The sequence below is a fragment of the Branchiostoma lanceolatum genome, chromosome 15 (genome assembly GCF_035083965.1).
Source record: "Branchiostoma lanceolatum isolate klBraLanc5 chromosome 15, klBraLanc5.hap2, whole genome shotgun sequence".
NCBI classification, from domain to species: Eukaryota; Metazoa; Chordata; class Leptocardii; order Amphioxiformes; family Branchiostomatidae; genus Branchiostoma; species Branchiostoma lanceolatum.
In genome coordinates, this window is record NC_089736.1 from 7,555,264 (window position 1) to 7,583,253 (window position 27,990).

At 41.0% G+C, this 27,990-nt stretch overlaps 1 protein-coding gene across 3 annotated transcripts; it reads right to left on the bottom strand.

Moving 5' to 3' along the window:
* Window positions 1-1,326: 1,326 nt before the first annotated feature.
* Window positions 1,327-27,776, bottom strand: LOC136420708 (acyl-CoA dehydrogenase family member 11-like). Of its 3 annotated transcripts, none has more exons than XM_066407789.1 (18): window positions 27,710-27,776; window positions 17,940-18,048; window positions 16,989-17,088; window positions 16,259-16,384; window positions 15,749-15,910; window positions 15,081-15,245; window positions 14,567-14,702; window positions 13,904-14,049; window positions 11,418-11,524; window positions 10,860-10,989; window positions 10,424-10,486; window positions 9,983-10,124; window positions 9,442-9,549; window positions 8,629-8,794; window positions 8,151-8,334; window positions 6,972-7,097; window positions 5,893-6,009; window positions 1,327-2,398 (listed from the first exon to the last, which is right to left on the bottom strand). In XM_066407789.1, exons 1-18 carry the CDS (start codon window positions 27,759-27,761, stop codon window positions 2,180-2,182), a joined length of 2,358 nt encoding a protein of 785 aa, XP_066263886.1. In that variant the 5' UTR covers window positions 27,762-27,776; the 3' UTR covers window positions 1,327-2,179. The 3 variants fall into 3 exon arrangements, with proteins under 3 accessions (XP_066263886.1, XP_066263887.1, XP_066263889.1); XM_066407790.1 differs by lacking the exon at window positions 11,418-11,524 and adding an exon at window positions 13,271-13,377; XM_066407792.1 differs by lacking the exon at window positions 27,710-27,776 and having other exon boundaries at window positions 17,940-18,084.
* Window positions 27,777-27,990: the final 214 nt, after the last annotated feature.

The following is a 27,990-nucleotide window of genomic DNA, read 5'->3' on the forward strand; positions in this document are numbered from 1 at the left end:
AAATGATGTGATTTATTTAATAAGGGTCAGTCGGCCAAAGAACAGGCAATACCTATGGCAAATTATCCACATGTATTTGACCAATTTCTTTTACATTTCAACACCCAAAGGACTGTGATGGAGACTAATGTGCAGGGCATTGTAGATGTATGAAGATTGATGAAAAGATCAGAGAACATTTATCTCCGCTGACCTGCTCACCATGAACACCTGGGAGGGTCAGCGGGAAGAGGGGTACTTTTCTGCGTCCTCCTGCGGCGGAAGGGTGGAATGAGACGTACCGAGCTGTGAAATTACCTCCGCCACAAAAGACGCGATACGGGCCGTCACCGCGTGCATGGGGAGCGAGGAATTCGGCCAGGGCAGGAAAATATTTGTCTGACACGGTTTGAAACTGAAAGATGAAGTCTTCTGTAATGCTCTGAGACAATTATTGTTTGCAAGCGCTGTGGGTCCATTTTATGGACCAATAGTCCTGTGTATACCCAAGAATGACCAACAGTTTTCCCCTTTGCCAGTTGGGTAAAGTGACAGTATCCATTTAAAACTTTGATGGCCATGTTCAGTTCGTAGACGCACCATGACTATGAGAAAATCCGCTGACTTGGCGCTTTAATTTTTCGACAGTGCATCACAAACATGTCATTGTGACTCTTTATGTGAAACTGGCCCATGGTAGTCTGTGTCGTTATCGTAAAATGAACCTACTTGCCCTAAAGTTAGCCTGTATTTACACAAGCTCTAGGCCTTTCGACAGTGCATCACAAACATGTCATTGTGACTCTTTATGTGAAACTGGCCCATGGTAGTCTGTGTCGTTATCGTAAAATGAACCTACTTGCCCTAAAGTTAGCCTGTATTTACACAAGCTCTAGGCCGGAGGTTACTGACCCCCACCCAATGGCGGTTATAGGACCGGCTGGACACTAGGAGCGCGATTCGTCAGGCTACCCTAAAGTGTCCTATCACAAAACTATCTACCAGTAGTACATGTAGTTTAGTTTTTGTCCTTGCATTCCTATTTCTGACACGGGTTCAACCAAACCACCCTGGCTGGTACCAAAAGGATAAACAAAATCTCGTCCTTCTTTCATCTCTGTTCCTCAGGAATAAAGACATCTTTATAAGGTCAGTACAGCTAAAACTCTTACGTAACGGCTATACTCTAGTGTAAAGAAGAAGACCAAAAGGTCAAACGCAGGATGAAAGCCAGACACCTTAAACGTTTGGCGTGCCTTGTCTCATTATGTTACATAACAAGTTACACAACAATTGGCAGTGGCACTCAGAGATGTAGTACAAAGGTACCCTTGATAGCTCATCATGTATGTGAAATGCATGTCAGTTTTATTCAATGCATAGTTTTGCTTCAATTTGTACAAATTTATAAAAATCTATTCATTATATGTGCAGTGACACATATATAAGAAATACTTTTAATACCACCTATCTATCATCATTTATAGATGGTCCCCTCTTGTATCTTCAAACACTTAAAAATGTTATGATAAATTATTAGTATCACCTTAAGCTGTAAAAATGATTAGATTTGCCTGGTTTTTGCTAGCGTCTTGTTAATCAGGAAAAATGAAAATCAAAAAGGAAATGTTAAGAAATGACAAATCTATCCTGAAAATATCAAGCTTTTTTCATAATATACTAAAAGTTAAAGCAACAATTTTTCAGTCACATTTATATCTAAAAGTTGATTAAATGAGATGATTTTGATTTGATTAGCAACGTTCCAGCTTATATCATTATAGTCAATTCTTAAACAACTGTCAAGTCTTTCAATTTTGCTGAACATAATTTTGTGAATACCATAACTTACTGCAAGTGAGAAATTTGGTATCACATTACCTACTTGGACTAATCTGCATTTTACTCTTTTTTGTTTAACGATATTATAATATAGTTTTTATTTGTTCACTAGGCAAGCTTCCGATCATTAGAGATTGCAATTGCCCCTATGAAGGGTTGCCACAAAGTTTTTAACACCAAATACGCATTTCAGCCTGTTTTAAGTGCTGCAATGTGCTTTGAAATTCTTACCAGATCAATTAAGAAACTATCATTATTATACAACATATGAAAATAATTTCGATGTTGCAGCCTGGTTTGCTTCTTTGCTAAACTCTTTCCGGTCTTTCCGGTAGCATTCTGGTCTTTCCGGTAGCGTTCACATCTTTGCCTTTTTCAGCTGATCCATAATCTCCATTTTTGCCACAGTAGTCAGGTGCACTTCGTCGGGGCCGTCAGCGATCTGGATGGTACGAGCGCCGGCGTACATTCCCGCCAGGGAAAAGTCCTGGCACACCCCTGCACCCCCGTGCACCTGGATGGCACGGTCTATGATTCTCACTGCCACTCTGGGAGCGATGATTTTGATCATGGCAATCTGGGACAAAACGAGAAGGATGTGATATTAAAGACAAACATCTAAAGAGAAGAGAAGAGAAGTTGACTGAGGTACTGGCATATTTTGGTATGACAAAAAATGATCCTAATTGGAAAAATGCATGGTATCAATCTGGACCCAAATTTTCTGCCCAAAAAACAGTGACTTCCTTCCAAGCCCAATGGCTTACACATGAAACATGAATAACAATTGATACGTAATCTAGAATTATCCTGTTAACTAACCAACCAATATCAACTAACCAACCAACAATCTAACCAACCGACCTTCTTAATAGAGGCGACAGAACAAGGATTCAGGAGATACAGCTAACCTGAGGTAATTTGGGTACAGCAGGCGGTCGACTCTATGCCAGGGTCTCAGTGGTGTTTTAATACTTTCTCATTTCTGCCACCAGGAGCTATTATTTCAACTCAGGGCATACCAACAAGCAGACTCATTATTAATTGACAAAAGTCGTTGCTCTGTTCACAAACCAACACCTGTTAAAACATTACAGGAAAAGTTTAAAGTTTAACATGAACTCTTTTTGACAGGTAGGGCTATCAAAATATTTCTGGATGATCACCAGTACCAATCTTTTGACACCCGATTCTTTTGTTGGCTTAAAATAACTGCAGCTAAAGATCACATGAAGGAATCACTCAGGTTTAAATTGCTTTCAGGAGCCAGGGAACTACTATTGTCAGAATAGATTTGTCAGATACTTAATCATATATAAAGACCATTGTACTGTATACTATTGGAGCTTCGAATTATGAGCACTTGCATTATGTCAATACGCCATTTGTGTCCATATTCCGTTAGTCATATCTTAAGAATAGACTAGTATTTTTGTATTAATTGCTTTGTCATTGTTGCCATACATTGTACCCTGTACAACATTCGAGCATCTAAGCTCATTCGTTCATTCTTAACAATTGATAAAGTTGAAGTAGTCATGAACAGATGTAGGGTGTATGTGTGTGTGGGGGGGGGGGGTGGGGGTGGTATAGACATACATACATTTAGACATGTTTGGGACCACAACTGAAATGCCACCAATTGCAGCAAAAAGTACTAGAGCCCTGACGAAGGTAACAGAGGAGCTACCAAACCGTGGGGCAAGTAAATTTTCCCTAGGTTGCGTCAGGCCTGGAATGATGTACTGCAAATAATGAAACACATCAGTTCACACTGGAAAGTCATCCCTAACACTTGCATTCTGGAAAGAATTAAATTACATGTAGGCAGCCTCCCCTTAGAACAACTCCCACATGCAGGTTCAAATGTTAGACAAACCGAAGTGCAACATCAGATGTTAGCACAGCAAGACGACTGACCACAGCTTTGAGCACTGCTGTGGAGTACCGCTGTGAAAATGTGTTTATGATTCCAGATTCACTTGACTCAGTCTTTCAGAGCTTTTAAGGAATTGCTTCTGGAGCAGGTTTAGACGTGGAAGCAGGGAGTGTAGAGCCCTACTGGGGAGCAAACGTGTGACTTATTTATAATCTTTTAGAGACACCATGGGAACAATTTCATCTAAAACAGAGGCAACAATTGTGGACAGGCTAGATATAGAAACATAGCATCAATCATTTGAACTTTGTCATTTTTAGAACATGGCTACAGCTACATTGTACTGTACAAAAATTCTGTCCTGGTGTATTTTGAAAGTCTTAATTCTTTTTAGAAGGCAAACATCTTGACAAGTAGAAAATTTATGATAGAAAGAAGGATATCCTTGATGTAGAGTCAAGCAGTAACTTTTCTAACTCACATCTGTACACTGAACAACAAGTTAATTAGATTACCCAACGAGCCAGCTAGTGTCTTTCTGAATTTGAAGTTCCCAGAGTTAGTTGACACAGCAGACCAGGTGCAGCCAATACTGCTGACAGCTTCAACCATTCACTCAAGACACCAGTTTCAAACAGCACACTTTGATGTGGTGTTTGGCTCCCTTTTGTTATACCTCATAGTTTACAGCCTCTTTGAAAATGATTAAGTGTGAATATTTGTTTTTAGATTTGATGTTGTAAAGTGTGTGAGACATTCGTTTTGTTTGTTTGTTTGTTTGTTTGTTTATTCAGACCCTTGTAGTGCCTAGTGGCACATAGGGTATCAAGTTTCCATACAAGCTACATTACTACAGGGAGGGGTTGCTAACCCTTCCCCTTGAACGTGCTCAAAGCACCCCCATCTTACGTCCCTTCTGAAAGAGAGTGCAGCCCCAACCAAGATGTCCTGACCCCAGGACTTGTACCAGGGTTAGTTACCAACTAATTGGGACCAGGAGCTCAACTGCCAGTTGAGTAACAGGGACATCCCAAAGTGTGTGAGACACCAGCCCTTGAAATTTGAAGAGGCTATTGCTTCCCATGGGAATATGTTTATAGCTTCAAGACATAATATATTAGGTTTTGGTGTTTACACATCAAAACCTACTATATTCTTGAAGATGACACCCGTACAATATGTATTTCTCTTTCTTAAGTTTTTTGTTTAGCCCAGCCCATTGTAAAGTGATAACAAGACACAGTCACATGTAAGCATGGCAATTTGAAAAAATCAGATTTTTGCACCTTGAATCCTGGTAACTTCATAATCCATCCCTTTAAGTAGGTCCAGAACAGATCACAGGGATTAGGACACAATCTATCCTTAATCTGGTAAGGCAGATCCACAATGTCACGACCTCATAGGCTTGTCTGACAGTTGTATTAGAATTGTAATAGTATATAACATGGCGCTGCATAGACTGGCCCCAGTTTATGACCTAGGAGCAGGACTGTTCAAAACAGAACCACATTCAAGCATACTTCTGATAGTGATACTTCAATAGAGATTGGCTTACATGCTAAATATAGCTGTGAGATCAGAAGGTGACTTCTAGACTTGACCTTGATAGAACACCTCTGTGATTCTGATTCTCACTAACTAAACTCTATCAACTTCAAGTTTATCAGTGGTCCCCATCTCTGTGTCCTACCTTTGTTGTTTCTATTTCTGTAGAGAGTGACTTATTTTTAGCTTCAAATGAGGTCAAAAGTTAACTGACGGACAAGAATGAAAGAGACAGGAAAGAGGTAGATTTCAGTTCACTTGGACGACAAGATTTTTCTCTCCCATCCCTAATGCACCTGTCTGGGACATAGACCTGTGCATTCCAGCATACAACTGGATTTTAGAAATTCACAATGTTTGCAATGTTGAACATTTTCCCCATAATCACTCTAACAACACTTTGCACTCTAACAGCAATTTTGTCAACTTACACTTACCTCCTTACATGCAAATGTTTTCTTCATACCCTTTCAGCTCAATTCTAACTAAAAGATACACACACACACATACACACACATACATACATATACACACATACATACACAAATACATACACACAAGCAGACAAACACACACACACACAAAAGCAGACAAACACACACACAGACAAGCACACACACACACTCACACACACAAGTGCTTACCTCCTTGCGAGCCTTCTTGGTGCCCACAGTGTCGATCATGTGAGCAGCCTTCAGCACCAGGAGCCTGGCCTGCTCTAACGCCATGCGAGCCTCGGCAATGTCGTGCTGAACTACCTCCTATAGAACACACACAAAAAAGACAAGGAAATGGAGATGCTTTTGCTTTCTTAATGACTATTCCATTTTTTCTACTACATGTACATCCTTGAAGAACCTACAGAACCTTGTAGCGTCACTGTTCCCCAAATAACTGACTTCCTGCTGTGGGCTCTTCCTTGCAAACCTTTGCACTAGATAGAGAACAAGTCAACATGCAGGATAGGGTCAACATGGACAACATGGATCTTCAAGATGAAGAGTGACTCATTTAAAGGCAACCAAAGCAATATTAGGGCCCAAAAAATGGAAATTAAAAAGATGCTGAAATCTTTATGGTATTGATATTAACTAACACTGTTTAGCACATTTGCATAATGACTTCATAGTTTGAGCATTTTAAAACCGTGCAAAAATGTGTCGTACGATGATCCCCTTAGTTTCATGAGCCTAAAAAAATTTGATGATTTCAGTGAGTTTTCACATCACAACGACATCAAATTTTTGCATCATAGACGTTGCTATACACTGTGATAGTGTTGTTCCAACTAACCATGTACAGAAATGACTACATGAATTGACTTTCAAAATCTGATTTTCGGTACCTTATATTGCTTGGGTTTCCTTTAAGGTGTTCATTTTCCAAACATGCACCTGAAAACACAGTGAATATCCTGGTGTGAAAAGCTTGGATGTCCTGGTTTGGTCTTTGGACAAATATCCTAAGGATGTCCAGAACCTGCACCTGAACCTGCCAAGAGTGGCTATGGGTTGGATATCGGATCATTCTGTCTTGAGATGAAATAGATAAATCAGGAAAAGGAAGAGTGGCCGTTGGCAGATAACCTGGAAGCTAACAGTTGAGCAAGATTTAATGGGAAAGGGATCTAGCTGGGAGGGAGCTACGAGCCAAGTGTGGACAAAGGACATTAGCAGACAATGGTGGCCACATAAACATCAGATTGCGTAATCAAACTGCTCACCTGTTCAATGATCCTCTTACCAAAGGGCCTCCTCTTGGCAGCCCTCTCACACATGGCTTCCAGCGCCTTCTCTGTCATCCCGATCAGTCGCATGCAGTGGTGGATCCGCCCCGGGCCCAGCCTCCCCTACAGGAGAGATGTGGGTGTTTGTAAGTTTTGATCTACACTATCCTTCCTGTACTCCTTCTCACACACGTGATAATACAGCAATTACAACCGTCCTGTAAAAGATACGTCGTTGCATTATAACAAAGTACACTGTTTGGGAGTACAAGTTTGGAAAAGTCATTGTGTCTATTAAACTTTAATACAATTCAGAATCATTATGTGAGGTAACTTAATCATTAATGTGCCTAAAACATCTAGAATAACCAGAAAACAGTGCAATGGTTTAGACATAAGCCACCACACTCCTATAAGTTGAGTTGACACCTTTTGCCTTGATGGCCCAAAGCCAACACCATAATTTAGCACATGCCCATGATCAAGCACTTCTACCTTGTACCTGTACATAAATTTACAAATCAACCACCATCTGATACCCGTTAAACCTTCATATGATTACTCAAGTTTATTTTACATTGTCCTTTGAGTCAGGCTAATCCGTAAATTTCCACTTTTGCGCCATATGAAGTCTATTATATCTAAGTACAAATAAATGAGCCAGTTAAGCCATGTTTGTTATGTTTATCTTTGACTTAAACTTTGATCCCTTCTTCATATTACGGTAATAAATCATTTGACACTTTTGCACACTGTATAATATTACCTCTATGATAAGACAAGACTGAGAAGCTTAAGGGTGATTATTATTTCACTAGACTTTAGTAGATTTGCAAAGCATCCAATATCTAATGTATATACATGTGTATATAAAATTTAGAAGATTCACATAGAAACAAAGCAATTGGAGGCTTCCCCTCCCTTGATTTGATTCGCGCAATTCAATTTTGTAGAACATGGCATACACATGTGTCTCTACCTTTTTGTGAAAGTGCCACAGAAAGACTTGTACAATTTCCCAAACCTGTCTAGAAATAAGTTGATATGTTGTGAACTATGCCAATGTACAGTATATTGTTATGAACTTTTGCATAAAAATGACGTCTCCAGATGATGTCACCATACATGTATATAATCAAATCTAACTCATAACTATGCTTGTTAGTCCATACATACCTGGGCAATCTCAAACCCCCTTCCCTCTCCCAGCAGCATGTTGGTGACAGGAACGCGGACGTTGGTGAAGTGGACCTCGCAGTGTCCGTGGGGGGCGTCGTCGTAGCCGAACACGGTCAGCGCACGGACAACCTTCACGCCCGGCGCGTCCATGGGGACCAGGATCATACTGTGCTGTCTGTGTCTGAAGAACGCAAACAAAACGATAGAAACTTGAAGTCTCATACAAACAGTACTGGGAGACTACGGTTCAAATCCGGGGAAGGGTATCCTGGTGAATCCTACGCCGTCTCTAGGAAGGGATGTAAAATGTGGGTCCCAAGTTTGAGGAGGTGCCTCTGGCATATTACAACACCCTCATTTCTCAGATTGGTACCTACTAGCTGTAAATAATATAACAATTGTCCATTGCTGCTGCTCTGTCTCTCACTGAGCAAAATATGATAAACATACACGAAAAAAACGACTGGAAACCTACCTTGGCATTTTGCTGTCCCCAGTCTTGCCCATGAGCACAGCCACCTTACAGAGAGGATGGCCTGCTCCACTGGTCCACCATTTCTTCCCATTGATCACATACTGGTTCCCCTCCTGGACAATGCTGCACTGCATGTTGGTGGCATCACTGGACGCCACATCAGGCTCTGTAATACACAAAACAGCACAGACTTTAGAAATAAAATCTTCCACAAGACTACAAGTCTTTTCCAGCTGAACAATATAAGTACATTTATCTGAAGTGGTAACAGAAGTTGCCACTGATTTGTTCTCCCTAAAAAGTTAAGCATTTGCCAGAGTTACTGATCGCTTTAAATTCTCATTCTCCCTATTAACTCCTTGTTTGAAGCAAGTCTGGAACACTGGGTCATGCTGCATTACCTGAGCAGGCAGTTCTTTAAACATGTATCAAAAGTGCCCCCTATTGACTACTTTTTAAACTGCATTTGAAAAAGTTGTTACAGAAGCAGTTTTTGGTCACACATGAAGTGAGTTTCAGTGCAGATTCCCCTTGAATCCCTTAGTCAATATGTGTTGAAAAAGTTGTGGCAGTTTCTAGTCTCAAATGGAATGAGTGCACACAAAGCAAATTTCAGTGCAAATTTCCCTCTGAATCCCTTAAGCCCCTATCTCACTGGGCCAGCGGCATGTTGGCGGCCTCGCTGCGTCCTAAATTAGATTTGTGTTACCCTTCACGTTGTAAAGGGAATATCATGCAAAATGCAGTGCGGTCACCAACGTGCCACAGGTCAAGTAAGATAGGGGCTTTAGTGGGATATGTGGATGAGCTGACCTGTCATGGCAAAGCAGGACTTAATCTTCCCTTCCAGCAGTGGCTCCAGCCACGTCTTCTTCTGCTCAGGTGAGCCGTACAGGTGGATGGTCTCCATGTTTCCAGTGTCTGGGGAAATTAACAACAACAACAACTTTCATGTGGTCTTTCTAATCAAGCAAAATAAGTCTCAGTCTTTTTGGTTTTTACCATATTTCAGAGATACTTGATAGACGAAAATTTTGATGACTGTTTCTTGATTGGGTTCTGATCAAACATCTTAGAAATGAGAATCATATTCTGATTTCTTAGTGGCAAAGAGGGGAATTAATGTTTTATTCCATGATTTTTCATTAAAGGTTTCCACAAGTAACACAGACCTGGTACACTGCAATTGAATGCCATTGACCCAATCTTGCGATACCGTCCCATTTCTTCGGCCACAAACGCATAATCCAACTGGCTCAGACCGCTTACCGACGGCAAGAACAAGTTCCACAACCCCTCCGCCTTTGCCTTGGCCTAAACAACAACAGTAAACAAGTAAATAAGGATGTCGAACCTGGGGCTTGGCAGTTGAATGCTTCTGGTCCCAGTGGCATATATCTCCCCGTCTCCTCCGCTATGAAGGCATAGTCCAACACACTGAGTCCGCTCACATCCGGCAAGAACAGGTTCCACAGACCAGCAGCTTTTGCCTTAGCCTGCAAAATTTTACATATTAGTTTATATGCAGGGTTTTAAGTTCTTTTCCAGTCATGGTTGTATGGTGGGGGATGTGAAAAAAATCTAGATTATCATTATCCTTTTTGACATCTCAAAATGACTTATGATACATGACTGTATGGTTTCAAATACCACATGAGACCTTGCTTCCTTGCAATTACACAAATTAGAATAACAGCATAAGGCGTCATTTTACAAATTGGGTTCCAACATGGTGTTAATCAAAAGAGAACTTTATCAGTCATTTGTAAGTCTAAAGAAAATCCTACCGACTCACCCTTATTTCATCCACAATGGGAGGGGCAGCCCACCTATCTTTGGCAACTTGTTCTTCAAAAGTCTGCAAGAAAATAAAACACACAATTGTTAATCCTCGCCTGTTTTTTGCAGAATGTATTACACAGAAAGAGAGAGAGAGTGAGAGGAAGAGAGAGAGAAAGTGAGAGAGAGGGAGAGGGAGAGGGAGAGAGAGAGAGAGAGAGAGAGAGAGAGAGAGAGAAAGAGAAGGGGAGGGAGAGGGGAGAGAGAGAGGAGTAGGAAAAGACAGAGGGAGGGAGGGATAGAGAGAAGAGAGACACAAAGATATGGAGAGACAGGACATTTCAAAATACTAGTATCTGTAAATCACTGAGAAAATCAAGATTACACTACTGCTCTATACAGGGCCACAACAGCATAAATAAGTCATAACTGATTCATTAAGTCGTGCATACCTTAAATGCAGGTGCCACATGTTGCTCTAGGAAAGCCCTGACCCTGTTCCTCAGCTCCTGTCCTTTAGGAGAAGGCTGGAGCAGGGAGCCTGTCTGGGCTGTATGGCTGGCTGGGGACACTGACATCCTCCTGATGGGTCCAACACAAACAACCACACATTAATACAGAGTGTTTGGGATAAAATGGTTGTCTTTCCTTATCTCTTTGCTTTACTAGACATCTTCATTAATTTTGTCTTTGATGCGATTAAGATCATTTATCCAAAATCAACAGTATATGATGGGTACACAAAAGAAAATTGGGGACAATATGAATGAGTATATTCAAAATATTAGTTGTACATATGAAATCAATGTCAACTGTTAAGTTCAAGCAAATCTGAATCTGCTATTTTTTCCTTACATTTTTCTTGCAAAACCTTTTTTTTTGTCTTCCAGTTGCAGTTTCCTCCAACTCACTCCAATACCCCTTCTAGCCTACTCCTGATGTAACTTTACCCAACTTTGTTAGTGAATGACTGGTCTTTTCGTAAACAAGAATCCATTTGGTGTCCTCACCGTTCTATTATTTTCACTCCTGCACCAGCCAATGGCTCCACTATCTGTCCAAATATTTCAGCCTGCGATGCACTAGCATTACCCTGCAAAGCTCGCTTATACACCCCCTGGAACAAAATGGGGGAGAGGGGGGGCTTGCTACAGGCAGTGAAAAATCATCACAGAGGGCACCTTTCAGTGTATACTAGTACTTTGCATGATGTACATGTATGGTATGGATGACATTTCGCAACTTTTGTTGTATTCATACCTTTGCAGGAGTCAATTTTATGTTTCTGCAATGCCTTTTTCATGCTTTGTAAACAGGATAAGTCTAAAGGGTTTTTTTCTTTGAAAATTAGCTTTGGACCAAGGAGGTTAAAATAGGAAAGGAAAATTAGTGGTCACTCTAGCAGCTTCTTTTCAAATTACAGATAACACTCCTGTCAACACCAGGCAGGAAGCTATTATGCTTTGTTGTACATTATAGTTGGAAGGTGTTGTGTTAAGGGTTAAGCTGACCTTAAATTGACTTACACCCTTACTTGTGTGCCTTTGGTAAATGTATGAGGACTACTGGGCAATCTCAGGAAGAAAACATGTGGTGGGGCCACTTAGGCTTTGGCAAACATGCCATGGTTGATATGACCAAGGAGGTTCTGATTAAAACCTCCTTGATTTGGCTGAGATTTAACTTTAAAGTTTTAGTTGAAGAATTACATTGTACATGCATATGTATTACGACACAATTGTTCAATCCCCCTCCTAAACACATTTGCAGCCCACGCTAGAAACCTTTCACACATCTTTCCAAAGTTCAGATCAGTTGACATATATGGTTGCTTATTAAAACCCAGACATTTCTGACAATCTCTGTACAACAAACTGTTGCATCCAGTTTAATCAGAATGACCAAAAGACTGACCTGAAGTGATGCTGTCCTTACACAGTTTAGACTAGTGTTTCACCCAGATTGTAGACTTTGGACAGCACTTATACAATGACAGCTAGGGCATTGACCTATGACACAGTAAACTTTGTCCTTTAGCTAACCTTTGACCAGTGGTTGCACTGGTACTGAAGCGCCCTCTTTCTGTCTACCTAAGAACTGCAATTTTATTCTATCATCACAAGCTATGTTGTTGGTAGAAGTCAATTGTTCAGATGATGATGAGAGTGAAAACTCATGTGTACTGTTTTTGAACAAATAATACCTTATCAAAAGTGAGTTCCTTGATGCCGTTGTTTGGTAAATTTTGGTCCTCTTTTCAAATTGCTTACAATCTTAATCACCCCAACCATACATCATTATGTACACTGAAAGGTGCCCTACATACATTTGTGTATCAGCAAAATGATATCAATGCACACTTAAGTTTGTTTTGATCCCAAAGTTCCGTGAAACCTGGACTCATGAACCCTGAAGCAGCTGTATAGAGTACTGTCAAATTGCAGTTCTTTTATCAGAGTCTTAAAAAAAACAAGAAACAGCATAAAATTGTTAAACAGAACTGTGTCATTTGGGGTTGTTTTAGCTTCAAGGCAGCATTGAGAAAAACAAACTATGTTGTGCATATATGCCACACTAACTTATTTCCTATATTCTCAGATTTTTGATGATGACACTCAACTAGACAAGGAGGTTTTATAAAACCTCCTTGAACTAGGTAAAATGCAAATTACAAGGAAACAAAAATCTAGTCTGTGGAGAAATTCTGTATCTTCAATTTGGTATATGTAAATTCAATGACTCTGAAATTAATACAGTATATATATATATATTATGTATGTGTATTGTCATATGTAAGTCTACAAAATCTGAGAAACAAGGAAAAGAATTTGTGTGGCCTTATGACATGTACAGTATGACTAACCTCAGAGCTATGTCAAGTCCAGTCTTAGCCCGAGGTTCGACTAGGACACCAACTTCATGTGCCATAGCAGAGCTGGCATTTCCCTGTAGGGCCCGGGCATACACACCCTGGTGTGTGGAACAGGCACCGGTCACTAATCTCCAAGTAGAGGTAGTGCTCAGTGTTTTCTTCATATTTTTGAGGCTCTTGTATTCATCTAGTGGTCTGCAATTTATTCTCTTTCCAAAAATGCTGACCAATAGATAGATGTATGAAAAGCCTAAAAAAATGCGTAAAACACAGAGCCAGAACTTACATCTGCTTGGAGATTACAGTCACTTCAGGAGCCAGTTCAGGACTCCGAGTCTCCAAGCAGATGTGCAGATTTTGTCTTGATTTCCAAAACTAACAATGTCTTTTATGTAGAACAGTTTTGGTACCCTGACAACACATCAATTGTAGATACATTTAATCGTACTCAACTGTTAAGACACTGTGTCATTAGATTTAGAGGCTGATATGTCAAAGTCAGAATGCAGAGAATATTAGCTATTACAAACAGCAACACATACAAAAACTGAAACATAGTGTATGTCCTCCATAAACATGAGATTCACTTTGTGTTGACTATCCAGACCTGCTATCCAAACTTACCTGGCAGATGGAGGCTGCCTTGAAGAAGGACAGAGCCAAGTAAAACTCCCAGTTGTCAGGTCCGGAGTGCAGCCCCCTAGCATTGCAGTACCTCTGTACAAACTGGTCCTGGCTGGGGATGCCTGCCATCTCTATTATACGTTCACCTGTTTGGAATAAGGGAAGCTCATGTAAGTCCATGTCTAAGTCTAAGTATTGTTACATATTTCCTCAAAATTAACCTTCTCTCTGCTGCCCAAACCCATAAAGAATAGAAAACTAAGAGTTCCACAACCTTATACCTTCACCAAATGATGTTAACGTTTTTGAGTGACGTATCACAAATGTTTATCATTGATTATGCAAATAGTAGTGTCAAATCTTTGTCACTACTTTGTCAGCCCAAGATCTATGTACCACTTCAAGCTGGTGACAAATCACGGTGGAGGCATTTGTGATTTATTGAACGGATGTGTGAAGGTTCAATCATAGATAATAACAACAGGCTTTTTCAAGGTGATGATGATTTCATGGTACAGAGGTAACCGTGAAAACCGAGAACATAAAGTTACAGTGAAAGAAACAAGAATTACAGTACTTAGTAATACATAACATGTGAATGAATGCTCTTCAGAATAGCTACTAACAAAGTTTTCTATCTAAAAATGAAAGGAGCTTCCTTACTACTTCCTGAAGGTTGTGCCATGTTTAGTTGAGGCAGATCTTCAGGCCAGTTGTAGGGTTGACAGAGGTATGCCAGGTCTGTCAGGGGGTCCCCCAGGGTGCACAGTTCCCAGTCTAGAACAGCAATCACTCGGGGCTAGGGAAAACACAGAGGAAATATTGGACAAATCTTATAAGACATGAATATGTAACTATGTGAGTCACTATGTTCTTGATAGATATTGTCCTCCATGAATTTTACATTCAAAAGGAATGAGTGATGCCCTATTGCAAAAGATGTGAATAAGTTCAAACATTTTTGTGATGATTTTTTACCAAAGGAAGATTATCCCCTTGCAGCTCCCTTTTGAATTGCAGATTAAAAGCATAAAAATCCTATTGCAAGGAATAATAGTAGCAAGTGTGGGTACAGATATTGTGGAAAACATGCTTCTAGGTTCCTGCTTTAAACAGTAATTAGTGAGTTTGTTAAAGACTAAATCAAGAAAGTCAAAGAGAGTCAAATATTGTTTACCTCTGTGGGGTGGAAGACCATGTTGTCCAGCTTGTAGTCTCCATGTACGATGGTGGTTTTGGTGTCCTGTGCCGGAAGGTTCTGGTCTAACCACTGGATCAGCTGGTTCATCGCCGGGATGTCACCGGTGGCTGCAGCATGGTACTGTCTGGTCCACGTCGACAGCTGTTAGGCACAGAAAGATTTGGAACGAAAAAAGTCAACGGTTACTTTTAGGAAATGCAGAATATTGTGATGTTGATGCCTTTTGGTTCTATACCAATAAGGCTAGCAGACATGGGATGGAAAGTTCACTGGTTCAATTCCTGGCTGCACATAAAATACTGGATACTACTACTACTACTACTACTACATAAGGGCCATATGTAACGTGTCCTTGGGAAAGGCACTTTACACAACTTTCCTTACTCCACCCAGGTGTAAATGGGTACCAGTCTACAACTGAGCAGGTAAACGATTGTGGAGGAGAGGAATAGGCTTCACCTCCCAATACCTCAGGCGTCAAACCCTTGTATATTTGAGAACCTAACACAATTATCGAGAACAGTAAGTTCTTGGCCAAATTCTATGTGATACTGCTGTTTAATTCTTTCTCTCCCAATTTGATGACCAATGACTGAAATTTAGTTTCTATGGCTCTAACATGACCTGTCTCTATCTATTAATACCTGTCTCTTGCAGTAGTTTCCCTCCTTCCCAAAGTCCTGCAGCTTGAGTTTTCTCCAGTCCACAGAGTGGAGCTGAGCAAGTGTCTCTGCCATGGCGTTATACACAGCTGTCCTCTCCTCAGCAGGTAACTCACTTAACGACACGTCTCGGAAAACTCTTCCCTAGGACACGGAAACATCTTCAAATAAGGATGGACCAGGAAAGACCACAGGGGGATGTGTGAAACAAGAACAATGAACTTGAAAGCTAAGAACTGTCATACCTTAAAAATCAACTGCACTGAACTTCTGTATACTGATAGCTAATTGTACTGAACTTCTGTATACTGATAACTACCATATGATATTGCCAAGCATTCTTTTTTAAGTCATCTTTAAATAACATGCCAGTTAAAAAGAAAAGGTATGTGTTTTATCTAATCTAATTCTGCACATGTCGATTCCCTTTTATGCTTGTTTGTTTGCTTGCTTGTTTGTTTGTTTGTTTGTTTGTTTGTTTTAAGGACTTACCTTGACATGCTCCATGATGTAGAACTCTGTGCCGATGACGTTCTTGTCAGAACAGAAGAGAATGGGGCAGGGCACAGGGAAACCAACTGAGTGGAGGGCCTCGATTATCCTGTACTCTCGCTCGACCTAAACACAATGGTGCAAGGAATGTCAGAGCACTCTCAGCACTGTATATTTTGACATATCGTTTTTAAAAAATAGCAAGGTTGGATGAAAAACAGTTGAACACCACTTAATAGCAGACAAACGTGAATACTAATGTTGAATCTTACGTCAAAGTTCAAACATCTTTCAACTATCTTTGAAAGCAGCTGTAGAGATATTTGTAGGTACACATTTGTTTTTGTATATTATAGTACATGTGTTTGTAGTGATACTAGTAAGCAGAATTTTGTTTTATGCTGCTTGGCTATCGGGCACATCTTAACCCTTGGCTTTCGGTGCGGTGTAATGCGTTCAGCTAAAAAATACCCCAGCCCATACATAACATAGGACCCACATACAGGCTCTGTAATGTGTAACCCCTATATATACTAGTACCCTCCAAGCAGAGGTTGGTGGGGAAGATTGTTACCGTTTTATCATATGCCCCGTTTTTCGTCCACTACCCCACCAAAAAACGGGGCATATGATAAAACTGTCACAATCTTCCCCACCAACCTCTGCTTGGAAGGTATATATATAGGGGTCCGCAGGACAAGGGTTAAAAAAAACAATGTATGGACTGTACCATGTGTGCCCCCTTAAGGAGGCGTCCTGGTGGTTTCTTCCGCATGACATACTCAGTCCGCCCCTTCCTCAGGTAGAATGTTGGGTTGGACTGGCCAAAACTGAAGAATAATATCAATAAATGATGTATTTGATTGGAGTATATATATTAAAAGACAATTGGACTGCTTACAGCCTGGTGAGTTGTGCAAGAAATTAAGGAAAACATCTTGCATTGTGGGGTTTTGCAAGCTTCAGACATGAGTCTACAAATTGTTCTGACCTGATATATTTGATAAAGTGCAATTTTGTGAAATGTAAGCTATTTCGCAACTCGGTAAGCAGTTTTTCTAGGGCTTGAGAGACTTTTCATTTTAAAAATCTAGCACTGGAGACATTGGCAAGCAGAACTGATGAGGTGGATAAGACCTATAAGGATTGCATATTAGCATTAACTTGATTAAGGTTGGCTGACAGAAAAGTCCTCTATTTTGAATTAAAATTCATCTCTTTGATACTAGTTCTAAATATCTTTTTAGCAACCAATTGAGTTTGATAGAGACTGCAAAGGTCTCAGGATAGTTAGCAACTATTCTATGTACAAACACTTTGAAACAAACAAAAGTACAGGTAAACAGGTATTCAGTGATCTATGCATGTCCCCCTGTACAAAGGTCACCCACAGTTCACCTAACCCTTTAAGTTCAGAGTACAATCTGTGGTCTATTTCTCCACTTAAGTATAGAATATATGACAACAAGTGCACGATAAAAAGAACTACCCCCACATACCCCCACCTCGTTCAAGAGGGCAATACCTAGCAATTTGGTGAAGTTTCGTTAAAAAACAAGTTTCATTTCTGCAGTTTTACACACTTCAGTAAGAGGTCGCCAAAGTGTCGTCTGATAAGGTTGTCGGGGCTCTCTGCCAAGTTTCTCCGCAATACAAGCGCGCAAAAGGCTGAAATTACTACCTGAACTGCCTGACGACCAGTTGTTCCTTCTGCTGAGGAAAACCGGGCACGTATTTGAGGAGATGATCGTGAAGACGGTCCACATCGAACCGGTGGGCGGTCCGAAGTTCTGTTGTGTCCGCCATGTTGGGATGGAATATACCAAACGTAACGTTAGTACAGGGTCCTAGCACTCACAGAAATGGAACGAAAGGGAAAACTTTAACCTATAAGCAGATATCTGGTTTCAATATATTTTCGATAAATGTAAACCAAAGAAATTCTGCAACGTTTTGGTTAAACAAAAAGCTGGACTCTTCCAAAGTCATCTCCAAAGTTGCCAAAACGCTTGCGGTATCACAGCGACATCTAGCAGAATATTTGCAAAGTGCAGTGTATAGTTTCACCCGGGTACTGAGTACCACAACTACGTCGGGAAGCCGTAGAATTTGAGTCTAGTACCTTGCCATCTAGAGCGCAATATTCATCGTGAACCATGATATTCAGACATGGAATACCTCATCTTAAGTTGCTTTTTTGCTTACATCCGTGCAAAGGCTGTCTGCATTGCTAATAAAGTCTATGCGGCGTCGACTAAGTAAGGTTAACACCATATCGGCTCACCTGCATTTGATGATAACAATCGGCTTTTAAGCTTTTTAAAGCTTATGAAAATATCACACACTTCTATTGAATACAGTGTCTATGGTGTCGATATAGATATCCGATATGAGCAATTTTCGGATTAAAAACAATGCCCAGTCCTGACGTCAAAGGGGTTATACATAAGACCCAGGTGCTGTGCCCAAGGACGGACACAAGTGTCGCTAAGGGCGATAGGTCCGAGATTCTCACGTCACTGGAATTCCCGCCAACAATTCAAGCGACACAAAGGAGATCATGTTCAGCAAATGTCCCTGTCACCCTGTATGTTCCATTGGACTTAGCAACAAATTGTATCACAGCGTCTCATTCGTCATGATTCTGAATAATTAACGTTAGTAATGTTAAAACGTCACATTGTCAAAATCAACAAGGAAACCCAACGGAATACTTGATATTCCATCTTACTTTAATACACCCCCAAAACACGTTCTAAACAGTTGACCTTCTTGTCCAATGACTAAGATGATTTGTGATCTCCTCTATTGCACGTTAATTCCATAAACACTGGGTGCGGCCTTGACAGGTGTAAGACCTAATTGCCCAGAACTAAGCCTTCTCCTTATCGTATCACCGTCAAACTATGGCAGGAATTTTATCCGTGCATCCGATATCCTTCAATGGTTTAAATTCAAAACTGCTATAAGGTGACCTCGACATAGGAGCCCTGTGTCCTTCCAATGAGGTTTTAAAACCTCCTTGGTCCTTCTCTGTCCCTCTCCCAGTCTCTCTCTTTCTCTCTGCCCCCTTTCTCACTCTCTCCTTCAACATTTACTCTGCATACATGATCAAATCCCGCCCAACCGATAATTCTGCTGGGTGGAACCGAGTAGTAGTTACGGCATTATGCGGGATGATAGAATTTCCGTCGACCTTTGTCAGTGCAAATGCATGCCAACAAAGTGCGTCCAAAATAGAAACTCTTGTATTCTAACAATAGAACTAGTAATAATGCTCACTCTTTAAGGTAAAATTCCTGCAGTGTAGTGTACTGTTAATGTCATTTTTCTTTCAGTTAAACACCCTGTATTATTGTCCAATAGCGTTTCTGTCCTCATCTCCAGGACAAATCCTGCCAAGGACAGAAGCGCCGCCTGCTGTTTCGTATTATCTCTGCAACGTACGCAGTGAAGTTATCTTCTTCGCCTATTATGGAATTTCTCTGCTTGTTACTTTACATTTATCCTCAGACAACCTTCAACACTTAGACTGCAGCTAAACTAGTATTTTTTATCATGATAACTGTAGGATTCGAAGGGATGTGTGAGTCAAGTTGTCATAGCTTCAATCCTCTGTGTCATGATCAACTGACCTCATTAGGATAACTTCACGGGCAATGCCCTATATATCCCAGATCCTTATCTAAGGCCCATCGGTCCAATCTACACCGTATCGTGATTTAGGAAATCCACGGGTATAAAACACAACACAAACCTGTCTAGCTGTCAGGTCTATAAAGGTTAGGCCTTATGTCTACTGGTACCCTTCAACTCGTCTTTGTTTGTGAGATTGGTCGTCTCTGAAGTGAATTCGAAGAGGTGTGGTTAGTATATAAAGGCGCACACTGCTGGATAGTATAACTAGTATATAAAGGTTATATTCGCCAGGCAGAGGTTGTTTTCGACGTCTTTCTATGCGTTTTTGGTCCTTCCAACTTCTGCTTGGAGAGTATATAAAGGCGCACACTTCTGGTTAGCCAGTCATTATGCTTTCCATATCCGCAGGGTACAGCCGAATGTAGCGCCATTTTAATCACTTCCTATGGTATTGTATGAGACACAAGTTAAAGTGTCAATGTTTGTTTTGCGTTTGTGTCATGGCGTTCGGAAAGGTCCCTCTGTCGCCAGTGCCGGGGGACAGGCTTACTGAATTTCCACGGCTGGTTTAACCGACGGCTTCACCCGGCCCGCTCCAAACTTCGTGCCGTACGTACAAACACTGTTCCCTTTTGTTACAGAAATAGCGCCGCTGTAAATTGCCCCATTACACCTGACACTCACACACAAAGGTAAGGCTTTGTGTGGAGCGTTCAATCAAGCACTGTGAGATGTAAGTATGATGAGTTTTCCACTATGTGCTTGTACATGTCAAGGGTTGCAACCTCCACAACCCTGCAGGGAGTTTGGCGCTTTCATTACCCAAAATCACAAAGATAGCTTTTGTGCGATCGTTAATTGCCAATTTGACGCTACAATTTTGATAATGTTAATACCATCGTAAAAGGGAATTTTGCAATAAATTTGTAGTATTGCCATATGTTAAGTTTTAACATCTGCGGTGGTGGGATAACTTTGTTTCTTATAGCATTCATATTTTGTTGCAAATCTTTTGGTTTTGACCTTAGTCGCAAACCGTACGAAGTAGAAATAAGAATTACATTGATAGGACATCAGTTAGAGTAGGACTACGTAAATCCGATGCAAGATAAAAAGAAACGAGTTGTTGAATTTATGATGCCTATCAACACCTGGTGAGACAATAATCACCTACAACCACACAGGAATTCTAACACCCTCCAGGTCTGTTATGTGAAGGTCGTACCAATGACCCTGAGATAATGGCGGGACGGGTGCTCTGTCATTATTACCCCGGGATTCGCCGTTATAAAACCTAAATTAACGCCCTCTTCAACCTCACAGGTGTCAGTGGGAAAGACGGAAGATATGAAGGCATTCCTGAGGTTATGTTCAACTTGAAATCTTTTGTGTACGTGAGAGGTTAAATAATACTAGTACTCAGTGATACATGTAGTTGCATTTCTATTTCCTGCATTACAATTGATATTCCATGACAAAGACTGATATCATAAGTTTCTGTCGAGTTAAATTTGTAAAGGTTTCCTAGCACAGTTTGTTCAATACGGGACTGACATCACGTTAAGTATGACAGCTAGCCTCTACCAGGCTTCAGACGCGGCTGGAAAGGGTAGAAATCGGACAAATAGACAGATAACATACCAGAGGAGCTAGTCCGCTAAAGGAGTACAGTTTGTCGCCCTGAAAACTGTACTCCTCTTGCATGCTATCTGTCTATTAGGCCAGTTTCTACTCTTTCCAGTCGCGTCTGAAGCCTGGTAGGGGCTATGACAACTACAACTTAATTGGAATTAGTGCAACTTTGAAGAAAACTAAAATCGGAGTCATCTTAGTCTTTTCTTGGCTGAGCTAGTGAATAGAAAACAAGAAAAGTAACTTCAATACAATAACTAAATTCATATATTAAGTGGTGGCACTTAGCTACTACATAGACTAAGTTCAAAGAGTACCCTCTTTTAAGAAGATACAATTCTTGAAGATCTGTCATCATATCAAGAAAATTCCGATCCTCCACATTCCATTGTTCGGCATTGATCGGATTCTCGGATTTCCCGGACAGTTCGCGGAATGCTGTAGGACTTCCGGGATGTTCTTCCCACAGACAGGTAATTGCGGACGGTCCCAGTTCCGAGACGAGTCATTTATCTTCCACAGCCTGAGATTTTAACTGTCGGCTCGTCATTCCTGTGGGTGGGAAGGGTTTCCTCTGAGTGTCTGTAGATGGATTTGATAGAGTGCACAAACTTCTGTCAGAGTTGGTCGTCTCCTTGGACGTTATGGTGAGGGACTCGTTCAAAAATCGCATGGTCCCGTGCTGCAACGCCCCCAGCGGACATATTGGAAACTTCAGGAAGAAAGTTCAATCAGTCGACCACCTAACAAAACTTAAATTCTTTAACTTTACACCAAATTTTTCGTCAGAAAAACTTGGAAAACAAAACCATGACCATAATTGTTTGTCGTCTACGCAGATGATACTTGGTTAAGTTAATTTTATATGAATATCATACATAGTACGGAAGAACATGTCTAATATTGATAGCTTGTCCTTCAATGACCCGTTTCCGCGACGCCTACGGCAAATAGGATCACTTTTCCAACACATGAAAATGTCTCAACATTCTTAGAATAGTACATTTAAAAGACACAACAGATTTTCATAACGTTAGACACACGACGTCGACCGTCGAGCAGTTTCCCGCTCAGCTCGTACCTTATCGTGGCCCCCTTGCTCACGACAGCGCACATTGATTGTCGCAGGGCACCTGTGTTTTGTCACAGGTAAGACAGGATAAATGAACATCGCGCCTATTGTTGTTGTCTACTCCTGACGGACATCAAAGCCCCGCCTCTTCCACAACTGACCCCATTTCTCATCACCTCCCATAGATAACACAATAGCCGGGATGACACCTGATCTAGTCCTCGCGATATTCAGGGATGACATCGGACAAGTCAAAAATAGTTTTAGATATTTACAAAATAGACGGATGTCTGTCAATTAACAGGAAATGACATTCCGTGGAAAACTTTCTTATTTTGTTGTCAGAGAGTCGATCCAAAAATAGCAGGCGTATAATTATATTAGAGCACTTTCTGTTTCCACTAACTTTGACGATTTTTTTAAAGCCACCATGTTTAGTTTGTCTTTTTCGTTCGTTCGTTTGTGTGCAACCGGTCTTTTGACACGAATTTGCAAGAAATTTCGATTGCACTTGACTTTGTTGACAAACAAGAATAGTAAATATTTCTTTGTCTATTTTCAAGATTTCTTCCCAAGCTGACATGTCACTAGTAGCATTTCTTTCCTTTTACATTTTCTTGCATTCTTTCACATTACGACATTTCCTCCTAGCATAACAGATAGCTGTCACTGACCCACCTGTGTGACAACTATTTAGTTTGTGTACATGTCAGGAGAAAAGATGTGGCTAATTTTCTCCCCAGGAGGTCCCGGATGTTGATGGTTGGTCCGGAACATGTCGAGATGAGGTCACTCCTCGAGCTGGTTGGACATCCAGCTTCAGGTGTATAAGCTCTACAGGTAGACTTGCTTCTTTGTTGGACATCGATTTCCATTAGTGAATTCTAGTACATACACATCACTATTGTTCCCTAGCCTGGCCGGGTACCATCCTAGTTAGTTGGTCGGTGTACACATACTAGTACTCGCTCAATGTTGCAATGCTTGGTCTGTGAGGAAGCGAGGCTAATTCTTCCCGGACTCCTAAAAGTTAAAACAATACCACAACATCACGTATTAGACAATTAACCTTTAAGTTTTAGTTATTTACCAGTTTTGATCTTTTTCTCCTTTTCTACGACCTTTGGTTAGTTTTTTTGCCATCTTTTATGTTGTGTTTTTTGTTTGTTTATTTTGTGAGATAACCAGTGAGGCTACTCTAATAAGTACTGGGATGATGACTGTTACCTACAAACGTAGGTTTTACACGACTCCCCGCTGTGACCGACTCGCAGACGACACTACCTGTCATTAAGTCCCGCCACAACTTGGCTGCACCCCCCGCGCTCATGACGTCACCAAACCCCCCTGTCACACGCCGTCATGTCAGGATACCTGCCCTGTGACGTCACACGTTCGGCTGTCCTGTGAAGTGGTTAGGGGAGGGGGGTGGATAAACCACATCAAAGTGTCTGATTCATTTCATTTGGCGACGTACAGAAAATGTTTGAGATTCTGGAGGCGTCAAACATCCACCAAGGTGTGAAAAACTTGTAGTCTTGCTTTGAAGACAATAACGTCGGTAACAATTGTTCTGCTATACTACAAAGAACTTTTGTCATAGATATACATGTTCTCTTTTTTCACTTTTCTCAAAGTTTGCCGACGGCATGTACGTACGTACCTGTGACAAATTGTTATTTTCAATTTGAATTTCCACTCAAGTGGGCGCGAAAATTGAGAACAATTAAAGTCAATTATGTCGGGTCTTACAGATAGTCACCATGTCTTCGACTCACCTTTGAGTCATCACAGGTGCTCTCGTCTGTACAAAATGCTCCGCGCCAAGACAGAAAGTTGGAGATCCAGGTGCTAAAGTAACAACCACGGCCTTCTAACTCTGTTGCTGTGACGCCTTATCGTCTGATTGTCTCTCATGTAAGAGAGGACCGCCTGGAGTCAAGTGACCCCGGATTAAAGCCATAATTACCTGACCTGGCGGCAAGTGTGTGCGTGATACTGTACGACTTCTCCCGCCCCGGTATTACTACATGTATTCACCATTACACAGCACGTTTTAAAAACCTAGGACATTAGTTAAAACCAAGGAGGTTTAAATCTCATTTTCAAGTGTTGTTTTTTCTTCCAGTTGTTCACTAGCTTGTTGGAGGTTCATTGGGCCTCCTACCCTCTGGAAGGCCTGTTTAAACCTTGATTTAGTCTAGGTTGCTCTCCATCCAATGTCTAACTTTCCAAATGAATGCATTCGACACGACTTGTCCCGAGCGGAGCCGAGACCTCACGTTGGCAGACCGAAGATCCCCGAATGTTGCCGAACATCACAAAATAAGAATGGCCATGTAGACATTGCACGATGACCCCGCTAAACCCAAAAACGTTTTAAACAAGAGCTTTTAAAAAAAGCTGGCGTTTCGGCTACGTTTATAAGTGTGAATTGTCTTTTCCCTTTACTTGAAGTAAAATCTGCCAGAGGAAGTCACTCAAGGGCTGTTCAGTCTATAAGAAAAATTGTCATTTTGGGAAATGAGTACTGTTTTAATAGAGAAAGGCAGATTGGGGAAAGCAATTTTGAAGTTACGTCACTTAACTTAAGTGCTTTTGAAAAAGCTGGTCTTGGCCTACAACTTGTACTTATTTGTAAAATGTATAATAGGCTCATTATAAAAGCTATCAATGTAATTATGTACATGGCACGCAATAAAACATAAAATTTGAAAAAGCACCATTGAATCATCAGCACTATGGTAATTAAGTGAAATAGAAGTTCATAACAGCTAAGGTTCTATCTAAAATGACTACCAAATGTCAAACAAATCAACAGCTACCTCATCCGTATTATTCTGGTTTCCGCATTTATAACATTTCTTCCTTATTTTCCTGGGTAATTTTGCTAAAATTCATGAAAATTCCCATAGTTTTGTGCCGAGGGGCGCCACTTTCCACGTCCGTGTTGTCTGAATGAAGTCGATACTGAACAATGGAGCATTTGCTACTGTAACAAAGAATCGCTGTTTTGCAAACAACATCAAGAGCCTCTGTTTACATCGGGGATAGAAGTTTAGTGGCGAGTGTTTTGCAAGAATCATCTTACCGCGCATAGGAGCCGCTGCACGGTATTTTCCATTACAATGAACAGAAAAATTCGAATGCCGGGTTTGGAATCTATGAAGTCCTGTTCATAAGACAAAGGCCTTGTATATATTAAATGAATATTTAAAAATAACAAATATAAAATATTTCTTTATTTATTAATGGAAAAAAATGATATTCATAAATATGATATTGATAGATTAATATAATATCAATATATATTTTTGATATTCAATATCTAAAAAGAAAAAAAAAATCCATGCACGGAGACGAGACGGATCTTCTGGGTCCGAAGTGCTTCGCGTTGCCAGATCGGCCAAGCTGCGGTACGTAACTATTCACTTTGGACGTAATGCTATAACCTCACTATATGGCATCATTTATGCCGATTTTTGGTCGTTTTCTTGACGAAATCATTTTTTTTCTTCTGCAATCTTGTGGAATAGATGTGATATGGTCATTTTTCAGGATATCAAAGTCCGAAACCACAATGCAATGATATTTCCGAACAGTTGTAGCAGTTACATGCGGTCGCCGTCCTGTGTCACATGCAAATCTAGCCTGCCTGCATTTTCGTGCTCTCTTGCCATATAAGGCAACGGCTATACAAGGATTTGAGAACGTATTGCCATATAAGGTCTTATTGTGTGCGACACAGTGTTGAACCAAGCTTCCCTGGTTCCTTCCTTGAAGGTAAAAGCCAGGACAATGCGTTTCGGCGCGCATGCGCCGAAACGCAAAAATGGGAAAAGAGAGTCAGATGAATTTATTGCTGAGGTCACATACTTTCAATACCATAGGCATGTTAATTAAGAACATCTCGACACTGGAATTTAAAGGATTATGCTCTGTATTTAAGAGGATTATATTTTTGGATTGCACAACAACACTCAGTTCTCAATACTAATCCCCAAGCAGATGTGCGACTTCACGTTGTTTGTACGTTTTATCCAGCGTCATTTGGAAGATGTAACGCCAAAAAGACGCTCAAAAACAACGCGAATCCATACATATCCTTAGATATCATCTCAGTTCTGACATGGATGTTATATAGTTCTGCAAATAATAAGTTTTTTTTTCCACAGAGCATGATTCTTCCCTTGACATTCTTCCACCGTTGCGGTACTGTATCATGGCGAGGTCACCGTTGATAGTTGGACATAAACATTTTAAACAACTTTTCTTTCACACCGTCAAGTTCCCAGCAGGGTGGCGGGGAGGAATGCGAAATGTGCCGGTCTCTGCGGGAGAAATGGCCGTACCATACAGCACGGCGCAACGGTCTTACCCCCGATAATAACGCCTCCCTACGCGGGGACCCTGGCGGGTTGCTGCCCGGCATTTTACCGGCGAAATGATCCGTTCTAATCTGTCCCCATCCCATTCTTCCCGCCACAATAACCACGGGCCCGGGGAAACGGGGTTGAAAAGTCCACCAAACAAACTCATTCAGACCTATTCAATAGACCCGTAGTCACGGGGGACTTGGCGAAACAGGGTTCTTATAAATATGTAATTAAACATAAACAGGGGGTTGAAGTAGGCATTGTGTGTGATATAAACACCCAAACAGTGCGAATCATCAACAGTAGCATGGGTTCAGATCGCTATCGGGGCGGCCTCGCTAGTTCGTGTAAACCCGGTAGCTGTGAGGGGTTTGTATTAGTGACGGTTGTGCGGTGTGGAAACAAAGACCACCCAACTTTACAGTAGTCTGAGCAACATGCATGGGACTTCTTTTAAAACTGATATGCGGCAATCTTCGCTCCAACAGACAGAAATATATGTTGCTTGCACGGAAAAGGGGCTGTTTCAGAAGTCGAACTTTGGCGTTGATGAAACAAAGTTGACGTAAAAACGGTCTATAGAACCAAGGACATCCTATATAATGTCCTTGATAGAACAACTTGGGCGCCATTATGATTATCATAAGGACGTTGACAAGCATAATTCAAAAGAAATAATATGCTCCCTTCTGAGCAGTAGTAGTTGTACTAGAATAATTATGTGTTAATTACCTGTAAATCGACTTTCCAGCGAGATTTGACTCGATTTTATGACTACTTGCATTTGTGTTGAGACGTCGACAATTGTCCCCACTTAGAGCCACGCTGACAACTGTTTTATGGCTTGATTTGTGATGATAAGAGTGCTATGCAAAACCGGCCTGGTGTGAACGGCTCCATTCTCATGCACGGCCGCAGACGGACCAACAAAGGACCCAGTCCCGATGACTCCAGCGCAACGACGCGGTGCTATCGGACAAACTCACCTGAATGGCGGAGGTGCGAACCCAGAC